Here is a 21,182-nt window from a genome sequence, read left to right on the forward strand (position 1 = left end):
GCGGGGAATCCCTTTCTGCCCAATTGAACTCTGCCCTGCTCAAATGCGAGGATCTGGAGAACCGCTCCCGCAGGGACAACATCAGGGTGCGGGCCTAGAGGAAGGAAAAGAAGGGACAGACTTGGAGTCGTACATGGTGAGCCTGTTCACTAGTATTATAGGCGAGGGGGAGCACCATGTACATTTGGAACGTGTTCACCGAGTAGGCCCGGCGCTGCAAGGGGAAACAAACGCCCGAGAAACATCATGTCTAAGTTCACCTCCTTTAAAGTCAAAGAACTGGTGCTCCGTAAAGAGCGAGACAGAGAGTTGGTAGACTACCATGGAGCGACTTGCGTGCTTTTCCAAGATGTTTCCCAATCCCCGCTGATGAGGCGCCAACAATTTTGGCTGATCACATCCACCTTGAGGGAGCGCCACATTAAATATAGGTAGACCTGCGCATTCAGTCTTGCCTTTTCCCTCAATAACAAGCAGCAGCACTAAACGGAGGTGGAGTGGGTGCCGGTTCTCCTTGGCCTGGAGAACGCCTCGCCACAAAGGGAGGCATCGCCAAAAGAAGCACTCACCGAATGGCCCTCAGGTCGAGGAGCTCCGGGCCCTGGCAAATTCCTAAAAAAGAAAACAAGAAGACGTTGTGACGAGGAAACCTGCACATATGAACTCGTATGTTTCATATAAGATACTCTGCTTAATCTACAGAACCGATTGTCTGCCCGAACAGATTGAGGGCACTATGGAGCCATCCCTGGGGTGCATCGACGCCCCTGGGAAGAGGACAGGGGCAACGAAAGAATCTCCTCTTTTTTTCTGGGAGCTCATACCAGGACACTTCAGTTGACACTCGCAGCTCAGTGGTATGGAAGCAAGATGGGAACATTCCAGAGATAAGGTCTTATAGAGATTTCTCAAGGGGCTCTGGGTGCGGGGGTAGTCTTGCCCCAATGGCCTTTCGAAGTTGAAGTCTGACTGGACTCTACGGATTCCTGAACAGTTCATGTTTTTTGTTCATTTAACTATGTTGATTCATGCTCTACCCAGGGTACACAACTTTAAAGAAATGGGGGGGTTTTGATGGGGGGGATGGGGGACCCCTACTACTGCACACATCAGGACCAAGGGGTGAATGGGGGTTAAACTAATGTCATGGAATGTTAGGGGCCTCATCTCCCCTAACAAAAGGCTACGCTTTTGGAAATTTCTGGGGGATCAGGGTCCACAGGTGATGGCCGTGCAGGAGAAACATCTTAAAAATGGAGAGAAACTAAGGCTGAAGCATAGGTTCTACCCTCTGATATTTTGAGCAGCCAGTCCCAGGAATCAAAATTGTGTTGCCCTTTTTCACTCCTCTGCTCATTTTCATCTTGAAGCTTCGAAAAGCGACAAAGAGGGGAGCTTTATCATGGATATGGTGTTGTTATTGGGCCGGTCCTGCAAGATAGATGCAGTGTATGCACCTAATACAGGACATGGAATGAAGAAATGAATGAATGAAGACAGTGGTCCGTGACCAGAAATTGACCTTAATTGACCACACATACACAAGCCCTCCTCAAACATACCATTTCCATCATAGGTTGCAAACACACTGTCCTGATGAAGACTCGCAGCAAAGGTTAAAATCCCGCATTGCACAGTCGAGTCGAAACATCGACGCTCTTCCTTTGATCAAGACCTGTACCTACTACTTACCTTACCATACCATTGGAATTTGCATTAAGTGCACACTGAAAATTTACAGATTACTTGTACGGACAGGCTTGCTGTAACTGATCTTTGTTATCAGTATTTAATAATTTGTTAAATTGTCTATATCTTATTCTTTGATTCACAATCTCACTACCTAACACCACTATTCTATCTTTTCACCTTTCCTTTTGTGCGCAACCTATGGTCATTACAATAGCAATTGATTTGCTCTATAATAAATATCGTGGAATTTATTATATAGTGTGGCGCTTGTTTTCATGTGTGGTCTATGTAATTAATTGTTTAGGTGCAGAAATAGGTATTTTGTACATGCATCATTATCTCTTTCAGGTTATTCATTTATTCAATTGTAATGTTTCTTGCAATATAAACTTCAATTGGTTCTATTTCTGGTCACGGACCACTGTCTGCATTCCAGTATTGCGCCTAGGTCTGGTTTGACTTTAGGGGCTACCCCTTTATCGATAATGGCCTAATACAGGACAGGCCGATTTTATTCCCGCCTTTCTCACTTCCCTAGGGGCATTTGCTTCAGGGGAAATTATCCTCATGGGAGTTTTGATCTCATCTGGGACCCACAGGTGGAGACGACACACCCACAGCCAACCTGGGGGTGGGGGGGGGTTCCTAAGCAAGACACTTAAACTATCCCTACAACAATTGGGGCTGACAGACATTTGCAGGGCCCTTAATCCCAACATGCAGGACTATTCTTTCTTTTCCCACGCCGACAGGACGTATTCGAGGATAGACCACATTTTTCAGTCACTCTTTCATGCGTGCACAACCTCCCTCTTTCTTCCGATAACTATCTCAGACCATGCTCCCCTGACTTACCTGTTAAATTGGCCATCCCCACGCTCTAAATTGACTAGATGATATTTCCCAGAGGTAGTGTGCAGGGACAGATTACATAGGAACAACCTCCGCAAAACTATTAGGAATTTTTTCATAGCTAACGATCCTGCAGACACATCTTTTGCAAACACCTGGGATGCCTTCAAGGCATACATTAGGGAACATTGCATTGCCCTTGTTACCTCCCTGAGGAGACTCCAGATGAAGGAAAGGTTGGAATTAGAACAAGAGCTACTCCAGGTGGAACAAATGCATAAGGATGCGCCCTCTGCACCAGCCCTTAGACAAGTCACGGTCCTCAGGGGGAAATTAAACGCCATCTATATTAATAGAGCAGAAAGGACGATCATGAGACTCCAGGCAAAAGGTTACGAGGGAAGGATAAAGTAGGCTCTCTCTTGGCAAGGCAATTAAGGGTTAAACAGGAGAAGAGCTATGTGAAGTAAATCATTGATGGGGATGGGGTCATACTGTTGGTTGGCATCTTTTTGCATGTTTCCCCTGAGTTTTTGCTTTCTGACCTCCCGGTTTTGACTCTGTTTTTGCTGGCGTAGTGTTTCTGCGCACTTTTCTCACTGCTGATCAGTGGTAAAGTGCAGGTGCCCCTGTGGTAAATTGTGTTATTGATTGGTGTTTCCATGATTGAATCTTTGATTTACTTGTTAGTCCCTAGTAAAGTGCACTGAGAGTGCCAGGGCCTGTGAATCAAATGCTACAAGTGGGTCTGCAGTACTGATTGTGCCACCAACGTGAGTAGCCCTATAAAAAGGTAACTCAGACTCGCCATTGTTAAGTCTGCGCGCAGTTTGTAACTGCCATGTCGACTTGGCCAGTGCACACACTTGCCAGTCCCTCAATTTCCCTTTTCTTACAGGTCAGCCACCTCTAAGGTAGGCCCAATGTACCCCTGTGGGCTGAGTTCTGTGTATGTGAAAGGTAGGACATGCCCTGGTGTGTGTGGCATGTCCCGATAGCGAATTACGGGCAATTTCGTTTTTCGCTATTGCAAGGCTATCTCTTCCGCATAGGACAAAATGGGGAGTTTGTTTATAACATCCTATAAACATAACTGGTCAGGGGAATTAGGTAGGAAAATAAAGTTTAGTATGCCTGAACTCAGAATCTAAAGATACATCTTTTAGTGAAGGTAATTGTTACCTTCGGTTTTTGAAAATACCACTTTTAGAAAGTAGGTATTTTCTTGCTCAGTCATCCCGTGTGCTTCTGATGGAATGTGGATGGCCTGTCTGGGTTTTGGATGACAGAAGGCTGGGGAGCAGGAGTGGCTCCAGATAATCTAGGTGGGTCAGGAAAGGGCTGAATAGGCCTGCACTGCAATTGGGGAAGGGGGAGGAGATTTCCTTGCACCACAAACGGCTTGGTCTGCCTCTGACCATGGCTTTTCCACCTCATGCCAGGAAGTCACACCAGAGAAGGCAGAACTGGTTCAGGCTGGGCACAGACACTCTCTGCCTAAGAGATCAAATGATTTTGGGATATAAATATTGGGGCCCAGACCCCTGAACTTTTGTACCTCAATGCTGCTCAGCACACTTGGAATTCCGAACCTATAAGTAGAATACTGCTTGATTATATCCACCCCAAGACAACGTGCACTCTATGAGGTTATCTCAGGACTCACATACTACCTCAATGCTGCTCAGTACACGTGGACTTTCTGAACCTATATGTAGAATACGGCTTTATTGTATGATCTTACTCAAAAACTGCTGTGAAGCGTGCTCTAAAACTGCTGTGAAGCGTGCTCTAAAACTGCTGTGAAGCACTCCGATACCCTCGGGTCAGGCTAGCGCTATATAAAACTTCTTAATACATTTTTTTTTAAAAAAATACAATTTTGGATCAAGAAGACTGACAAGAAGAAAAGCTGGGGAAGGTGTAAGGAGGAACACCACTTTGCTGTGTGCTTTTCTGTGTTGGCCTGCAGTGGCTGCTTCTGTCTTGGGCAGTGAAAGGACTGGACTGAACTTTCTGCAATCTACTTTTGTGAGTTTCTCCAAGGGCTTGAGGTAGAGCGTGTCCCCTGTTCAAGAAGTCTCAGGAACAGCAAAGACTTCAAGCTCTTCTGCCCTCAGTACTGGGGACTGTGTGTCGTGTGCTGCAACAGAGGAAAAAGCAACCTGACGCTGATGGGTGCGTAAGGCCATTACATATTTAGGAGTTTAAATCTCCCCCAAGTTGAGTGATCTTTATAGGGCCAATTTCCCCCCCTCTACTTAGACAGCTTAAAATTGACTTAAAAAAATGGAGCGCTGCATACATCTCCTGGATAGGTCGAATTAACACAGTAAAGATAAACGCGCTTCGCCGCCTTCTCTATCTCTTCCAGGGGCTACCAATCCAGTCTAGAAGGGGTTATTTAAAGAGTTGAGATCCATGATCAAAATTTCATCTGGCAGGGGCAAAGAGCATGTCTTTCACATCACCTGCTGACAAGACCACAACCCAAGGGGGGCCTTGCTTTCCCGGATTTCCTTTTATTTTACAGAGCGGCTCAGCTGCAGGTCCTGGGTGAATGGTCATTGAGGGAATCAGAAACACTGTGGCTTCACATAGACAGACAGGTGATGGGTAGAACTATCTGGGATTTACAGTGGAGACAGAGAGCTGACAGATCGGCCAAAGCATATCTGAGCATACCCACAACAACTACCCTCCAGGTGTGGGACATGGTGACCAAAACCCTACCATTGACCACGATTCCATCCCCTTACACCCCATACATTTTAGCACTGCCTTCCCCCCAGCGCTTAAAGAAGGGCCCTTTGATCACTGGAGGAAGGGAGGATACGCTCCTTCACTGACTGTGCAACCCGCTTCAAGCTTCCACAAACTGCAGGCTTCCATTATGCCCAGTTGGTACATTGGGTCCAGCAGCCGCAGATGCGACAGGCGGCCACTAGGGAGTTGCTCCCATTGGAAAAAATGTGTCCAAACTGGCAACTCTATACACTATTGCTTACACGTAGCCCACACCGATCACTGTGCCACAAAACATTTTGGGACTCATTCTCCTGACCCTGCCTCCAGAAAAGCATTGGGAGTCCCTATACAAAGACATAGCGAAATACAATTGCTCCATATTCCTAAGGGAGGCCCACTATAAAACTTTATATGACTGGTACCTCTATCCACAGAAACTACACTCAATACTCCCTGCAAAGTCCGATTGATGCTGGCGGGTTGTGGCCTCCTGGGGGACTTTAAACATATATGGTGGGACTGTTCAGCTATACAGCCAGAAGGAAATATTATCCCAGGTCAAGATAATATTAGGGTATCTGATTGGGGAACCCATGGAACATGTACTCCTGGGAATGCACAACCTGATTCTCAAGTATCAGACCCAAGGGGACCGTTCCATTATGTGGCTATGTCTAAGTGAGGCCAAGATGGCACTGGCAGCAGCCTGGAAGAAATCGGAGGCTCCTTCACTTAAACAATGGCACGCTTGCCTGTGGCGTGCACTGACCCTTGAACGAATGTCAGATACTGTCGAGAACTCCCCTAAGGGCTTTGATTATGTTTGGAGCCCGCTAGTGAGCTATCTATAAGAGGGGCTTCCCCTATTTGCATGTGGTCCAAGACTGAGGGATTACATCTCTTCCTGATATAGAGAGGGGCTCCTTTCTCCCGAGATTCTTCCCCCCTCTTACGGAGGCCATCTCGCGTAGGTAGCAGGGGGCTCACTTCTCGATCGCTCCGGACACACTAGAATTTAAGCTTATGTGTCTCCCTGTGTATGATTGGTTTTAACAGTTTTTTTTTAATTCAATCATTGGTTCTTGTTTTTTCACCTATGGTGGCGGTCAAACACATCAGCACTCAGCTTTGGGAACATACGTTCCTCCTGTATAATGCTTAATATGACAAAAAGAGGAGTCTGCACGAGGTTCTCTCCTCAGATTTTTGCTAGCAGGGGCAATCCGAAACTTGTCGCTAAACTGTGCCTATACTATAGATATCTAATGTACTTTCTTTACTCCTGTGAAGAAAGACTTAATGTACTATCGTTGCTGTAAATTGGCTGTAACCTTTACATACAACTCACTAAACAGATTTCGACCAAAAAACACAACTCAACTGCCCCACACTAAATTTACCATTCTAGTGGATGAAAGAGACGTACCTCACAAGTCTTTTCCAAGATTTTTATTACAGAGGATGAATGTCTGGTCTGCTTGGTTATGCTCATTCAATGTTTTATGTGTGTGATGTATGGAATTTTGGTATGATTTTGATGACGGAAAAAACTGATTCAAGTGAGTTTTGTTCTGTATGTTTGGGAACTCTGGTATATTAATCGACTATCCAGGCCGTATGCGGAACGGTGAGTGAAAGAAAATAAAACCAGGCAAAATTTAAAGGCGGCCCACTGGAGGGCAAAGAAAATATTGATCCTAATCAAATTGCAGATTCCAAAATCCACTGGAGCATAAAAAGAACGAACTACACAACTACGAATACCAGAATGCTCACCAAGGCGGTCAAAAACGCATTACGAATTGAAAGATAGCTTTTGAATCTGTTGGTTTGCCAACAAGAAGGCCACCTGCTGGGGAGTACGACTTCGTAAAGGGATACAAGCGGAGACATATACATACATACATACATACATATATATATGTATATATATATATATATATATATACACACACACAGTCATAAGTCAATTGAAAAATGAACTCATTAGTCTCTCTCTACATTTCAAATATTAAACCTAGTTGTTGCATAAAAAACGTCCATGCTACAGTTATCAAAAAAAACTCAACTAACCCACACTAAATTTACCATTCATAGGGATGAAAGAGACGTACCTCACAAGTCTCTTCCAAGATTTTTTTATTACAGATGATGAATGTCTGGTCTGCTTGGTGATGTTCATTCAATGTTTTATGTGGTGTCATGTATGGAATTTTGGAATGTTTTTGAAGACGGAAAAAACTGATTCAAGTGAGTTTTGTTCTGTATGCTAGGGGACTTTGATGTATTAATGGAAGTAGTTTAATATGTATGAATTTTGGTTTATACGTATAAGTGTGCTTAGACATCTATATTTATAGAAGGCGTACATTATTTTAATATTTCACTGCATTCCACGCCACTCTTGCCAGTCCAAAAGTGAACGTTTATCGTTTGCTGAGCCAATTGTGCTCTTAGAAGGCATTTGATTGCTAGCTATATAACTTTGGTACTGTATTGCTATGAGGTCAGACTAATCATGTGTACAGTTGAGTCTGTGATGGACGGTTGTGCGAGAAGTTTATCAGTTTGCCAGCTACACGAAATTGGTATTGTGTTATGCATGTGAGTGTGTACTGTCTGCTATTCTGAATGCTGGTATTTTTGAGGAGAGTGTTCGACTGTTATGGGGAATTGTTTTGCTGAGTATATGGCTTATGAGGGTGCATACTGGTCTGACTAACAAGGTATGTTGTCTCTGTAAAGGGGCGGTTGTGTCAAGAAAAGGAATGTGCTAATGGGCTGTATTATTTTAACAAATATAATGCATTTGGTGAGAGCTGTACTTTTATAGGTGCAGGTGAGTAACAGCAAGGTCACAGTCATGTCATAGGATTCTGTAACTGCTTTTACAGACACAAACGTTGATGCACCTGCGACAAGGAAAATATACAGAGGGTTGCTATGGTTGCATCTGAGGAATGTGGTGGGATATCAACACCAAAGCATGTATTCACGTGCCCTATCCTCATGTGAACTGGCATGCGGCATATAATAACTGAATGCTATTGATCAATTGTAATGTAAGCACTACACTATTTGAATTGTCCCCACAAGTCTGTCCAGCATCCAACAGAACTCCTTAGACAGACATCTCAGAAAAATCCAACACAACTTAGGTATTATGTAGTCAGCTATCACCTAACCACATCACCTAACTCCTAGAAATACCACACAAACACCCAACAGACCACATTACACATTGCTTCTCAGATACAGCCAATACACTGCCGATACACCACACACTAAATTCTGACAGTACTTACTTACCTTTTGGTAATACACCGAATTCCATGTGTGTAGACATATTAAGAAATCCTTCTATGTCAAAGGAATATATTAAAATGGCATTCTGTCATCCTCATGAGCACCACAAAGAACTGCAGCCATGTAGCTGGCAACGTATTACCATCTCAACAGCACATTCTTATGCTCACATCTACATAAATCTGAGAACCATTCAGCACAAATTAGATTAAAGTAGTAACTAAGCCAAGTGACCATTCTTTGGTTCCTATTCCTCTTCCACCATGTGGCTTTGCAGAACTTCTACTTGTGCAAATTAATTTATCCCCAAAACAACCCATTAATTTCTGCCTGGTTTACCACCCCGAACACCCTCCTCCTATTCTGGCACCTCATTAGTTCATTTTCCTTTTATCCCAAAGATATCTAGAGATTTGCCATAATATGCAACTTCAATATGTGGGTTAAGGCTAATGATCACCCTGACTCTTTATCTGCTTCAAGCATACCTAGTGCTTGAGCTGCACCAATTAGATCACATCAAATCCATGGTAGTTCTCTTAAAGTCTCTGAAGTAATTTTGTTGTCTGCAACTGACCACTCTTTAATTTCTCGCTCTGTGAACTAAAAGCAAGGGAGCTGAACTGCCTGTTTTTTATTAGCCAGAAAGTATGCTAGCAATGGATGGGCCACCTTGATTCTGGTCAATATGAATCTTCAACCTACAAGAAAGGACGTCTAGGCACCACGGGCACCACCGTACCATCCAAATCATAAAAATCTGATAACTAAATGCATATAACATAATGTAGCATATCATATCATGTACATTGTGCCTCACTGCTACAGTCCTAGAGTACACCTACTCCCACAAGGGTCCCTTTTGCAGAATCTAGAGGGTCCTCAATCATCTACATTTAGTGCTGTCTCAACCTCGCATGTTTGACTAAATTCCACCCTAGTCTCGCTAGCATATTCCCTTTGTTCTTCCGGTCTCATTGGAACAGTCCACATGTCTTTGTCTGACTATCTCTGCCCTTCGGTGGTTATTCTGTTGTCCCATCCCTAAAAGTGTGAGCCAATAGGCCCATACTCCTACCACCTTGGAACAGGGTAGTCAATGTTTTTTCCCTCTCTTGGATAGTGGTGAGCCCCACACATGAAGCAGCCTCCCTATCCAACAATATGCCTTATCCAATCCCATTTTGCTACCCCCACCAACATTCAATTGCAGATAACTATAGTGGTACTGACCTGTTGAACTCTTGACGATCTCCTTTCCCGCCTTGATGGACTCTCATCTGCCAAATTCTCCAGCTCATCTAATATAGGATGACTTTTCTCTAATGAAAGGGTAAACAAAATGAGAGTTACTTTGATCTATCCACTAATAGCACATCAATCACTCCATGAAACACCCTCCCCATGGTATGCAACACCCTCCCCCATGGTATACAACACCCAGCAAGCTTCATAATATAAATTCTACTTGTGTTTGACCAGAAATCTTTTTCTAAGATTAAGTAGTCTCTAACCATCCTCACTAGAGTACTTACAGAATAGTGAGTCTTCATGTATACTACAGGGAACACCTGAACTACTTCTGACACTCAAGGGTCTTCAAGAGTACTAAGTAGAGTACTAGACCCGCTACACCAAGATGAGAGGTCTGTACCAACTAGTAGACACAGCACGTTTCAACAGTAATGTGACAAACAAAATTAGGGGATGTAACAAGTTGAGGTTGATGGAGAGAAGTTGGCACGCGAACAGTGTCTCGTATTCGAAGCACAGTAGGAACTTTGGCAATGAAACTTCTCCTCAGTACCCATGCCAGGTGTTAGAGTGTCAGGTTATAATGCCTACATGGAGTATATTTGAAAGGACAGTTACGTAAAGATCTCTAATTACTTACCAGATGTCTAATCAGGGGGTCTAAGCAGGTCTGCTGATGAGCTCCTGATTGCTACTGTAAGATCATGCCCGGTGCATCATTTGCCCTGATCTCACCCGACTTAGAATCTTCCATTCACCCTGGCTCCCCTTATTACTGCTAGGCACTGCCACTACCATTATCCTCTCCCACTCACTAAGCAGATGTTACCAGCATGACTCTCCCAAAACTTTATTCTGAATTAGCTAAAAGTGCCGCTCCTGACTGATGATAGGGTTTACTGCACTTGCGCTCCAGGAACCTCAAATGGCTTACTTTACTTTCTCTGCAGTATCCCCAAAGGGCCTGTACTCGCCCCGCTCAGTAAAGCTCACTCTCCCAGGCTCCCTCTAACAGTACTATGCATGCCAATACCATTACCCTCTCCCACAATCAAAGGTTTTTGGCAAACTTCTTAGGTAGGCGCATCCCTTAGGCCTGTCCTCACTCCACTCAGAAAAGCGTACTCTCCCCACTCCCTCTAACAGCACTAGGAAATGCCACTACCCTTACCCTTTCCCACACGCAAAGGTTTTTGGCATACTAATAATAAAGGTGCATCCCTTCGGCCTTCTTTATACCCCACACCTTAACACCCTATCATGCAAGACTTATACCCCACACCTAACTTGCTTTCTTGCATAATTCAACACCTCTGAGGGTCATTCAGGGGTAACCTTTTTACTCCCACCTCTCAGTTAATACTCATCGACATAACCCACCCCAGTATGCCCCCCTCCTCTCAGTTCTGATAGAACTCCAGAAATTAGGTATTAATAGTCATACAATTAATTACCTGACCGACCTCTCCAAAACCGCGACTAAGTCTCTAAAACAAAGACTACTCAAAGCCAACCCAGAGACCCTTATATCTATTTCTGTAAAAAAAAATGGAACGATTACTAGTGACCTGATCTTTCATACTAAAAGAAGAGCTTAGTGGAGGATATCGTTCCACTTTCTACTCAGAATCACCTTGGCTAAGAAATTTCCTCACGGTATTAGACTATTGGCGATATCCTCACCCACATTTAGAGCAAACGCTACCATCTCCATCTATAACAATAGGATTATACTCATTCAGGCCACAGATCGCAACCTGGCCCTCTTTGCCGAAAAGTTAAACTTCATTAAGAAATCGCTGGACCATAACGTAACACCTACTCACCCGGTGAAGGACCTTCCCCTAACTCCAACCCAGGGTCAAGGTGATCCCTCTCTATTGTCCCACAACCACCGGCCAAATGCCCTGCTTACTTCGAACAACTCTCTTAAAGTTCCAACCCCCCCTCACCTAGGCTCCTCATACTCATCCACCTGGTCTCGACCACCCATAATTTCCCCACTCCACTCCCGCTTGGTTGATGACTTTGCTATCCCTAGCCCTGATCACCTCTCCCACTCTCCCCTTCCTCCGAACGCTCTCCTGTCTAACTCCCGTTCCCCACTACTTCCTGGCCCACTCTCCACCTGGACTGCAATGCCCCCTAACACCCACCTCTAGCGCCCACTCACCTTGTTCTCTCCATCTGAGACGCAAATCCTCGGAGGATTTCTCCCTTCCCCCTCATCCCCTCTCTATGAATTCACTTATGTCCTCCACAGTGAACAACACTCCTCCTCCAATCCATGCGAGTCCCCTCTCTGTGAACTCATCTACATCCACCACAGTGAACAGCACTCCTCCTCCCATCCACGTGAATCGCAAACCACACACCAATCCGGCTGATAATCTCCATGAAATAAACCAGAAAATTTTAAAGCTCAAAATTGCCATCCAAAATCTCATTAACACCACCGCTGACCTGGCCCTTGAGCTCGCTTGCAACAAGACCTTGCATGATTTCCTGCACTCTACCCTGCACCACCAATTCCCATCTTCCCATGGCACATTGTCACCAACTGATCCAAGGCTGAAACCCACAGGCCAGAACTGGAATACCAACACATACCCAAATGCCCTACCTCGACCCGCCAGATCCAAAAATCAGCTATCAGAAACTGACATTCTCTCTCTCCTCCGAGAGTACAAAGACCCACATACGGCCATCTCAGCCCCTTCTGGTTCTACTCAAACCACCCCTTTAAATCCACCTGAAAAGAGCGGTCCCAAGCAAGACAACTCAGAGACCATACAATGCATTAGACCTAACACACATAGAGCCCCCAGACTTAACGACAACACCCTAAACGCCAGCAACCTCTTCCAGATCCCTATTACACAGCCCTCTATCATTGGGCACAAAGCACACCTGAAATGCCTGCTACTTAACTGTAGATCAGCAGTGAAACATGCCACAGACCTTTCAGATCTCATCCTGGCTCAGGAACTCGACCTACTTATCTGCACTGAAACCTGACTCAATGACTCCTCTGGCCCCATCCTAGACATCCTAGTCTCGCCCAGCCGAAACATTATCAGACTCAATTGAGTTAAGAAGACGGGTGGTGGCATAGGCTGTATCGACCACAGCTCTCTCTCAGCAAAACAATCACCCTCAGCTAATCTTTCATCCTGTGAATATCTTTCCCTTGATATAACTACCAAGCATAGACCCATATGTAGCCTGCACATCATTTACCACCCGACGGGAGACAACCTCCTGTTTATTGAACAAACTATGGAAACCATCTGCTCCAACCTGGGACGACATTCCCCCAGATCTTCCTTGGAGACTTCAACCTCCACTGGAATGACCTGCATGATCAGGCAGTTAATAGTCTCAAAAACCTCCTAAGTGATCTCTCCCTTTCCCAAATCTGTGACACTCCCACACACAAACTAGGCTTGAATCTAGACCTAATGATCGTCAACCTCAATTCCATTCAACTCAACTATTTTCTCCCCTGTGACTGGTCTGACCATCACTATATTATCTTCCTTATCCTTGAAAGCTGGAACTCCAAAAGATCACAACTACTTAAACATAAACAGTGGAAAAGATAGCTACATAATACCACATCAATCAACTCATTTCTCACTGCAATATCTACCTTTGGCCCCTTGCTAACATTAACAACGCTCACGCCCTCACTGAACACTATAACAACTCCATGTTGTCTGCTCTCGAAGCAGTAAAAAGGATACCCATCAAAGACGCCAAACCATGGTTTAATGACAGCCTTAATTCGGACGAACGCAGCCTTAAATTAGCAGAACGTGCATGGAGATCAGCTCCATCAACTGAGCTACTAAAGACTCTTAGACTAAAAAGGAGCAGATACAATAAATTCATCAGAACGGCTAAAGCAAATTTCTTCAAAACCCTACTGGACAAAGCCAAAAATCGTCCAAAAAGACTCTTCGAGCTGATTAAGTCACAATCTAATAACACTTCCGGACAATCACCTCACATCTCCCCCTGCCCTCAATCCAACTGTGATGCTGTTACTGACTTTTTCCTCGCTAAGGCGAATAAGATCGAATCTGACCTCAAATCAGCTTTCATCAAACTTGCTCCCTCTCTGGACTATCCTGACTCCTCCCTAACCGCCCCCCTTCCTATGCAGTCCTTTCTCTCCCCTAAAAACAATGCTTCTTGGAACCAATTTACCCCCCCCTCAATGAGACTGCCATCCTCAGCATTCTATCGACCCTGAAACCCTCTAATCATTTCAATGACCCCCCTCCCCCCAACTTCTTTAAAGAAATGGTTGGAACACTAGTCCCCCTCTGGTCTAAGATCATCAATGCTTCGCTTCTCCAAGGGGAGATCCCGGACTGCCTGAAGGCGGGCCTAGTTCCCCCTATTCTCAAAAAACACACAGCAGATTTTTGCTCGACCAATGCCAATTGGGCTTCTGCTCTGGCCACAGCACAGAGACAGCCGTCACTCATATAGTGGATGATGCCCTCTCTATGCTTGACCAGAAAGTAGCATGTCTATTAATACTACTCTATCTCTCACCTGCTTTTGACACGTCAAACAGGACAACCTTCTTAACCTCTTGGAATGTAGGATGGGACTCTCAGGAACTGTCCTAAAATGGTTTGCCTCCTTCCTCAACAACAGGACACAAAGAGTCAAATCCAATCAAACTCTATCCAACCCCAGCCCTGCACACTTGGTGTCCCACAAGGTTCCTCACTCTCTCCCACACTCTTCAACCTCTTCATGGAGCCACTGACTGTAAACCTCAAAAATTCCAACATCCAATACCACATGTATGCGGATGATACCCAACTGTACATGAAACTGCCTTCACCAGAAGATATCCCGTCTCCCAACGGAACCATGCACAAAACCTTAAACTGGTTAACCTCCAACCACCTCAAACTAAACGCCCTTAAAACTGAATTCCTCCTCATTTCATCCACTAGGCAAACCCCCATGGTAGTGAACTTCCTCACAAACCTCACCGCTCTCAACTGCATACCACACATCATTGATTCCACTAAATCATTGGGTGTTGTTCTAGATAAGAATCTAAACATGCAAGATCACATTTGTTGTTCCAAGACTCAAATATGGCAGTGCCACTCTATGCGGTCTCTCTAAACTCAGCCTAGCCCCAATCAGAGCATCTCTGAATGCTGCGACTAGACTGTCACTGGTTTCAAGAAAATCCAACCACATCTCGCCGGACCTGAAATCACTCAACTGGCTCCCATTCGAGGCAAGGATACAATTAAAAATTGTGTGTATGACCCATAGAGCATTACACTTCAACACCCCTCTATACCTGAAAAATAAGCTTGAACTATTTGGTAGTGCTTGGATCTCAAGGAGCACCAGCACTCTGCTCCTTAAGCCAAAGAAATTTAAAAAAACTGAAAACCTACAAACGTACTTTTTCCAGCACTGCCTGAGAATCTGGAACTCCCTACTTGTGGAAACAAGACTGATTCCATCAACTTTTGCCTTCGAAAGGGAAGTGAAGGTTCTACTGATGAACAATTCACTGAACTAGTAGCCTCTCTCCATCGCCGCCCTACCTATTTTAGTGTCATGTGTTACCAACTGGCCTCTGCTATGGCCCTGTATCGACGGCTACTGTGTTATTGCTGTTCCCAATGTAACTTGTCGTAACTGCTACGGCTCTCCGCGGGATCCTTGTCCAGTGAAGGTTCTGGCAAAAATGGCGCCTGTCATTAATGAGCTTATAAACCCTGTGCTCAACTGTTCGCTGAACTCGGGAGTTATTCCTCAGGCTTGGAAACATGCCTTGATCTTGCCGCTTCTGAAGAAGCCTAACCTTGACCCTCTGCTGCATGCCAACTATAGGCCTAGCTCCCTCCTCCCGGCTTTGGCTAGAGTCGTGGAGAAGCACTTCACTCCTCTCTTGCGAACTTCCTTGAGAGCAACAACATCCTCCATGATACTCAGTCGGGCTTTCGGGCCAACATGAGTACGGAGACGGCTCTACTGGAAGTTACTGATGCCATCAGAGAGGTGTTGGATGCGGGAGGTAAGGCCATGCTGGTTATGTTGGACTTGTCGGCGGCTTTTGACACCGTTCCCCACAGCAGTCTCCTTTTAAGACTTAGGGAGATTGGGCTGCGGGGAGCGGTGTTTAATTGATTTAAGTCCTTTCTTGCCGGCCACCGGCAAACGGTCTGGCCCCTCCGTTCTCTGCCGAGATGCCACCTCTTGAGGTAGGGGTGCCTCAGGGCTCTGTTTTGAGCCCTACGTTGTTTAACATCTATATGGCACCCCATGGCAGCTCTGGCGGAGTTCTTCGGCGCCCAAATCGTGTCCTATGCTGACGACACCCAGCTTCTTTTTACCAGTCAGAAGGGGTCAGACTTAGATGGTGGGCAGATCAGAGGCTGTTTGGGAGCCGTCTTTAAGTGGTTCGATCGGCACAGCCTGAAATGCAACTCCGACAAATCGGAGCTGCTGTTTTTCGGCTGTCCCGCCGACCCCAGATGGCAGTCTTGGTGGCCGTCGGCCATGTTTCCTCCCGCAGCTGTGTCCTCCAAGGCCAAGAATCTGGGGGTTCAGATAGATGACGGTCTTACCTTGAAGCCTCAGGTCTTGGGTCTTGTTGGCAAATGCTTCGGTATCATTAAGATGCTGAGGAAATTTCTTCCTTTGCTGACCCTCTGTCATCGGAAGGTTTCTGTCCAGGCTCTCATTGGTTCACGTTTGGACTATTCCAACGTTCTCTACCTGGGCCTGCCGGAGTTTCTTCTTTCTCGCCTGCAGGTCGTGCAGAATGCTGCTGCTAGAGCCATTCACGGGCTTCATCGCAGAACCAGTGCGACTATCTTATTAAAAAATCTTCATTGGCTCCCCATTAAAAAACGAGTAGCCTTTAAGGCTCTCACACTGACCTTCAAGGTGCTCCATGGCACAGGAGCTAAATATATTAGAAACCGTTTGGCTTTCTATTTGCCTTCGAGGATGTTAAGTGCAAAAACAACAAGTGATGGACCGAATGTGGATCAATGTCACACATTCCCCCAGTCAAAAGATCTGGGCCCAAATCCATCGTTTTTTTGCACTCCACACCACTGGAGTCTGCCTCTCATCACCTGTTGTGTTTGCATATTCCGCCCTAAGTGCGCTGGGGATGCCCAGACGTGGGTCCCAGGCACTCCACACCACTGGAGTCAAGCTAGCCGGGCTGATGAGAGGTGTTACCTCGAAACCGGTCCGGTCCTCGGATGCTTGATTCCGTTCTGGGAAGGACATGGCTTTTGTAGTTCGGACTGGACTGTTCCCATGGGGCACAGGGTCAGAGCTGATTTGCATATCGCCATTGTCTAACCCAGGGTGGTGTGGAGTGCAAAAAAACGATGGATTTGGGCCCAGATCTTTGGACTGGGGTGAGTGTGTGACATTGATCCACATTCGGTCCATCACCTGTTGTGTTTGCATATTCCGCCCTAAGTGCGCTGGGGATGCCCAGACGTGGGTCCCAGGCACTCCACACCACTGGAGTCAAGCTAGCCGGGCTGATGAGAGGTGTTACCTCGAAACCGGTCCGGTCCTCGGATGCTTGATTCCGTTCTGGGAAGGACATGGCTTTTGTAGTTCGGACTGGACTGTTCCCATGGGGCACAGGGTCAGAGCTGATTTGCATATCGCCATTGTCTAACCCAGGGTGGTGTGGAGTGCAAAAAAACGATGGATTTGGGCCCAGATCTTTGGACTGGGGTGAGTGTGTGACATTGATCCACATTCGGTCCATCACCTGTTGTGTTTGCATATTCCGCCCTAAGTGCGCTGGGGATGCCCAGACGTGGGTCCCAGGCACTCCACACCACTGGAGTCAAGCTAGCCGGGCTGATGAGAGGTGTTACCTCGAAACCGGTCCGGTCCTCGGATGCTTGATTCCGTTCTGGGAAGGACATGGCTTTTGTAGTTCGGACTGGACTGTTCCCATGGGGCACAGGGTCAGAGCTGATTTGCATATCGCCATTGTCTAACCCAGGGTGGTGTGGAGTGCAAAAAAACGATGGATTTGGGCCCAGATCTTTGGACTGGGGTGAGTGTGTGACATTGATCTACATTCGGTCCATCACCTGTTGTGTTTGCATATTTCGAGGATGTTAAGGTCAGCTTCCTTGGCTCTGGCTCAAGTTCCATCAATCAGACGGGCCAGGATTGGTGGACGTTCTTTCTGCTATCTGGCTCCCACGCTCTGGAACGCCCTGCCAGTGTCCATGAGACTCAACGCGAGTCTACTGGGTTTCAGGAGGGAGCTAAAGTCCTGGCTCTATGTCCAGTAGGTCCTATGCTCGGTCCCTATTCGCCCCCGATGTCTGTTTCTTAGTTTCTATTAAAGCGCCGGGACAATCTCCGGAGTAGCTGTGCGCTATATAAAACTATTTTAACATTAACATTAACACTACGTGGCCTCTGTTATGGCCCACTTTCGCCCGTACTCGTGTCACTTTTGCTCCTGATGTATATTGCCTTAATTGCCCTACTTTTCACCCGCAGCTATCGACCTGTATTCTCTTCAACCCTTATGTAAAGCGCTCTGATACCCGCTGGGGTCATGCTCGCGCTACACAAAACTTTTTTAATAATTAAATCAAGAAACCAATTGAGAGCACAATAGCCTATATTATTTAAAAAGGAGAAATCAATCAAAGGAACCGGGTGTATCCCTTAAATCATTGTATTTCACTTGTTGAAAGGTCGTTTCTTTAGGGATTCGAAATGAAAAGATACTACAAAAACATTGATAAGAAAATGGAAAAGAGACCTTGACAATTCAATTTTACTAGTTATCAATGCACAATAGCCCATTTCCAATAGCATGCAGTTAGGATGCAGTCCTAGAGATAGGAACAAAATCTCCCAGATTTAATCTGAACAGGGACTAAAAGGAAAATGGGTTAGAGCACGGACGTTTCTATCTCTTCTGAGATAAATCTACGAGACCATCATCAGGACAAGATGTTTCATGTGAAGATCCAAGACTGCTTAGGTAGAAAATCAATTCTAAGGAGAAAAATCTCCCAGATAAGTTGTGGAATATTTACGCCGGGTGAAGTTGGTGTCCCTTAACAAAAACAATTTGGTCCGATATCATTATTTCAATGAATAATGTGGCAGCCACAGTTAGTGGTCTCCATATGCTCTCCACAGTCTTTTGTAAGCCAGAGGAAGTTAGAGTGGCTCTCCACATGTCACGAAATGGTCGGAGGATCTTCTCTAGGCTTTTCCTTGCAATCATACCCCAGTTTACATGCAGCTTTCTTCTTGGCATGCTCCAATTGTCTCCTCAGAATAATTAATCGTGTTTCCTAACAGATTCTTCAAGACATGTTTCGTAGCATGGCCGAGCGCCCTGTCTGTCTTGTGGGTCAATCAATCAGGCGGCTTATAAGGCGCGACTAATCACCCGTAAGAGTCTCAAGGCGCTGGGAGGGGAGGAGACTGCTGGTCCATCTAAGGCACTGTGGTTTAGTCAAAGAGCCAGGTCTTGAGGTCCTTCCTGAATTCAGGTAGTGGTGGCGATAGCCTGAGGTAGAGAGTTTCAGGTCTTTGGTGGGTCATTTACAGAATGTGTGCTGCTATGTGAAGGCGTACCTCACAATCAATGAGGTAATGGTCTAGACTTTTTTTGTACAGAACAGGAAAGGAGGATGGGGGATGGAAAAAATATTCACTAAAAATCTGAAAATAAGTCAAATATGTAATAAACACTAAGAAAAGTCAAGAACAAGCATATTTGGAAATAAAATAAGTTAGAAAATAGATAAACATGCATATCATATTAAGGGATCACTCTCCTCAGTGGAAACGGAACTTGGCTATTTGTCTGCACTGCAATTTGGAACCGATGGGCCCTTGGCTGCCTAAAAGGAGCACTGCAATTGTTCCTCTTTGCGAGCCTGTACAGCCCATATAGCCAGTTTATTTCAGTTCTTTATATTTTATTTTTAGGAAAACGTGATTAAGGTTGTTTTATCAGTTTGTTATTTAACTATGAAGTCATGTTTGTCTTACACGTTTAAAAATCTGAAAAGGAAAAGTGTCTTACAGAAGCAGTCTGACTAAAAGAAGGAGTTTATTTCTCGTTTGCAAACCTTGCTCCACTATCCTACATACACATGGAAATATGCGGTATTTATTACTGTGGAAAAAGATTCTAGGATGGAGGACATTTATCTAAGGCCCGCAAGGTCGTCAACGTCCCCCGCCGCAGCCACATCACCCCCCACCTGAAAGACCTACACTGGCTTCCCGTTTACAAGAGGATCACCTTCAAGCTCCTCACCCACGCACACAAAGCACTCCACAACGCCGGACCAGCCTACCTGAACAGCAGACTCAGCTTCCACACCCCCACCTGCCAGCTCCGCTCCGCCAGCCTCGCCCTCGCCGCTGTCCCCCGCAAACAACGAATGGCCTCCGGCGGCAGATCCTTCTCCTACCTCGCTGCCAAGACCTGGAACACCCTCCCTACCCACATACGGCAGACCCAAGACCTACTCGCCTTCAGAAGACTCCTCAAGACCTGGCTCTTTGAGCAGTAGCAGGACTCCCCTCCCCCCCCCCCAGCCCCCTTCCCTCAGCACCTTGGGACCCTCACGGGTAAGTAGCGCGCTTTACAAGTACTCTGATTGATTGATTTATTGATTCCACATAGGAAAAGGAAGGTTACCTCACTCTCTCAGTGAGAGGCGTGATTTCAGTGCCTCTGTTCTTCTTGACTTCTCTGCTTAATAATGAAATCCAATGTCCCTTGTGGGATGGCGATACCCAGCATACAGGGCATTTCTTTAGACACAGAGCCAGAGATCAACTGTGCATCTTCCCTAAACTCAACTCTTGGAACACAAACAAACACAAGCAAGTAGAGGCTGCTTACTTTAGAAAGTTGGAATCATATAATATTATGGTGGGGCAGTTGTACCCACTTTAGGAGCAAGACCCATTTATCTATTTTACAATTCTTGTGTATGTGGGTGAGGGGGGCAGGGCACGAAAAAATAGGATACCAAAATGATATCACAATCCATACATTCAAATTTAAAGTATTAGGGTTTCCCTTAGGATGACATCTAATTCACCCTTTGTTTATGAACCTCGATGGTACCAAAACATCTCCACCCCCCCACCCCCCATCCCTCCCCACCCCGCCAGCACCTTGAGACCCTTTCAGGTGAGTTGCTTGCGCTTTACCAACCCCTGATTGATTGATTGACTGATTGACCTATACCACTCAAAAGGGCGATCACAATGTGGTTCCATTCTTCCTGCCACTT

The 21,182-nt window shown here is 45.7% G+C and overlaps 1 protein-coding gene across 3 annotated transcripts in view; it reads right to left on the reverse strand.

The window, feature by feature from the left end:
* Positions 1-21,182, reverse strand: part of ACIN1 (apoptotic chromatin condensation inducer 1) — a 947,610-nt gene that overhangs the window by 530,087 nt on the left and 396,341 nt on the right. For all 3 annotated transcript variants that reach the window (XM_086923671.1, XM_086923670.1, XM_086923672.1), the window contains exon 5: positions 9,832-9,920. In XM_086923671.1, coding sequence (XP_086779797.1) covers positions 9,832-9,920 — 89 coding nt within the window. The remainder of the gene's footprint in view (positions 1-9,831; positions 9,921-21,182) is intronic.

Source organism: Lissotriton vulgaris, chromosome 5 (genome assembly GCF_964263255.1).
Source record: "Lissotriton vulgaris chromosome 5, aLisVul1.2, whole genome shotgun sequence".
Classification (NCBI taxonomy): Eukaryota; Metazoa; Chordata; class Amphibia; order Caudata; family Salamandridae; genus Lissotriton; species Lissotriton vulgaris.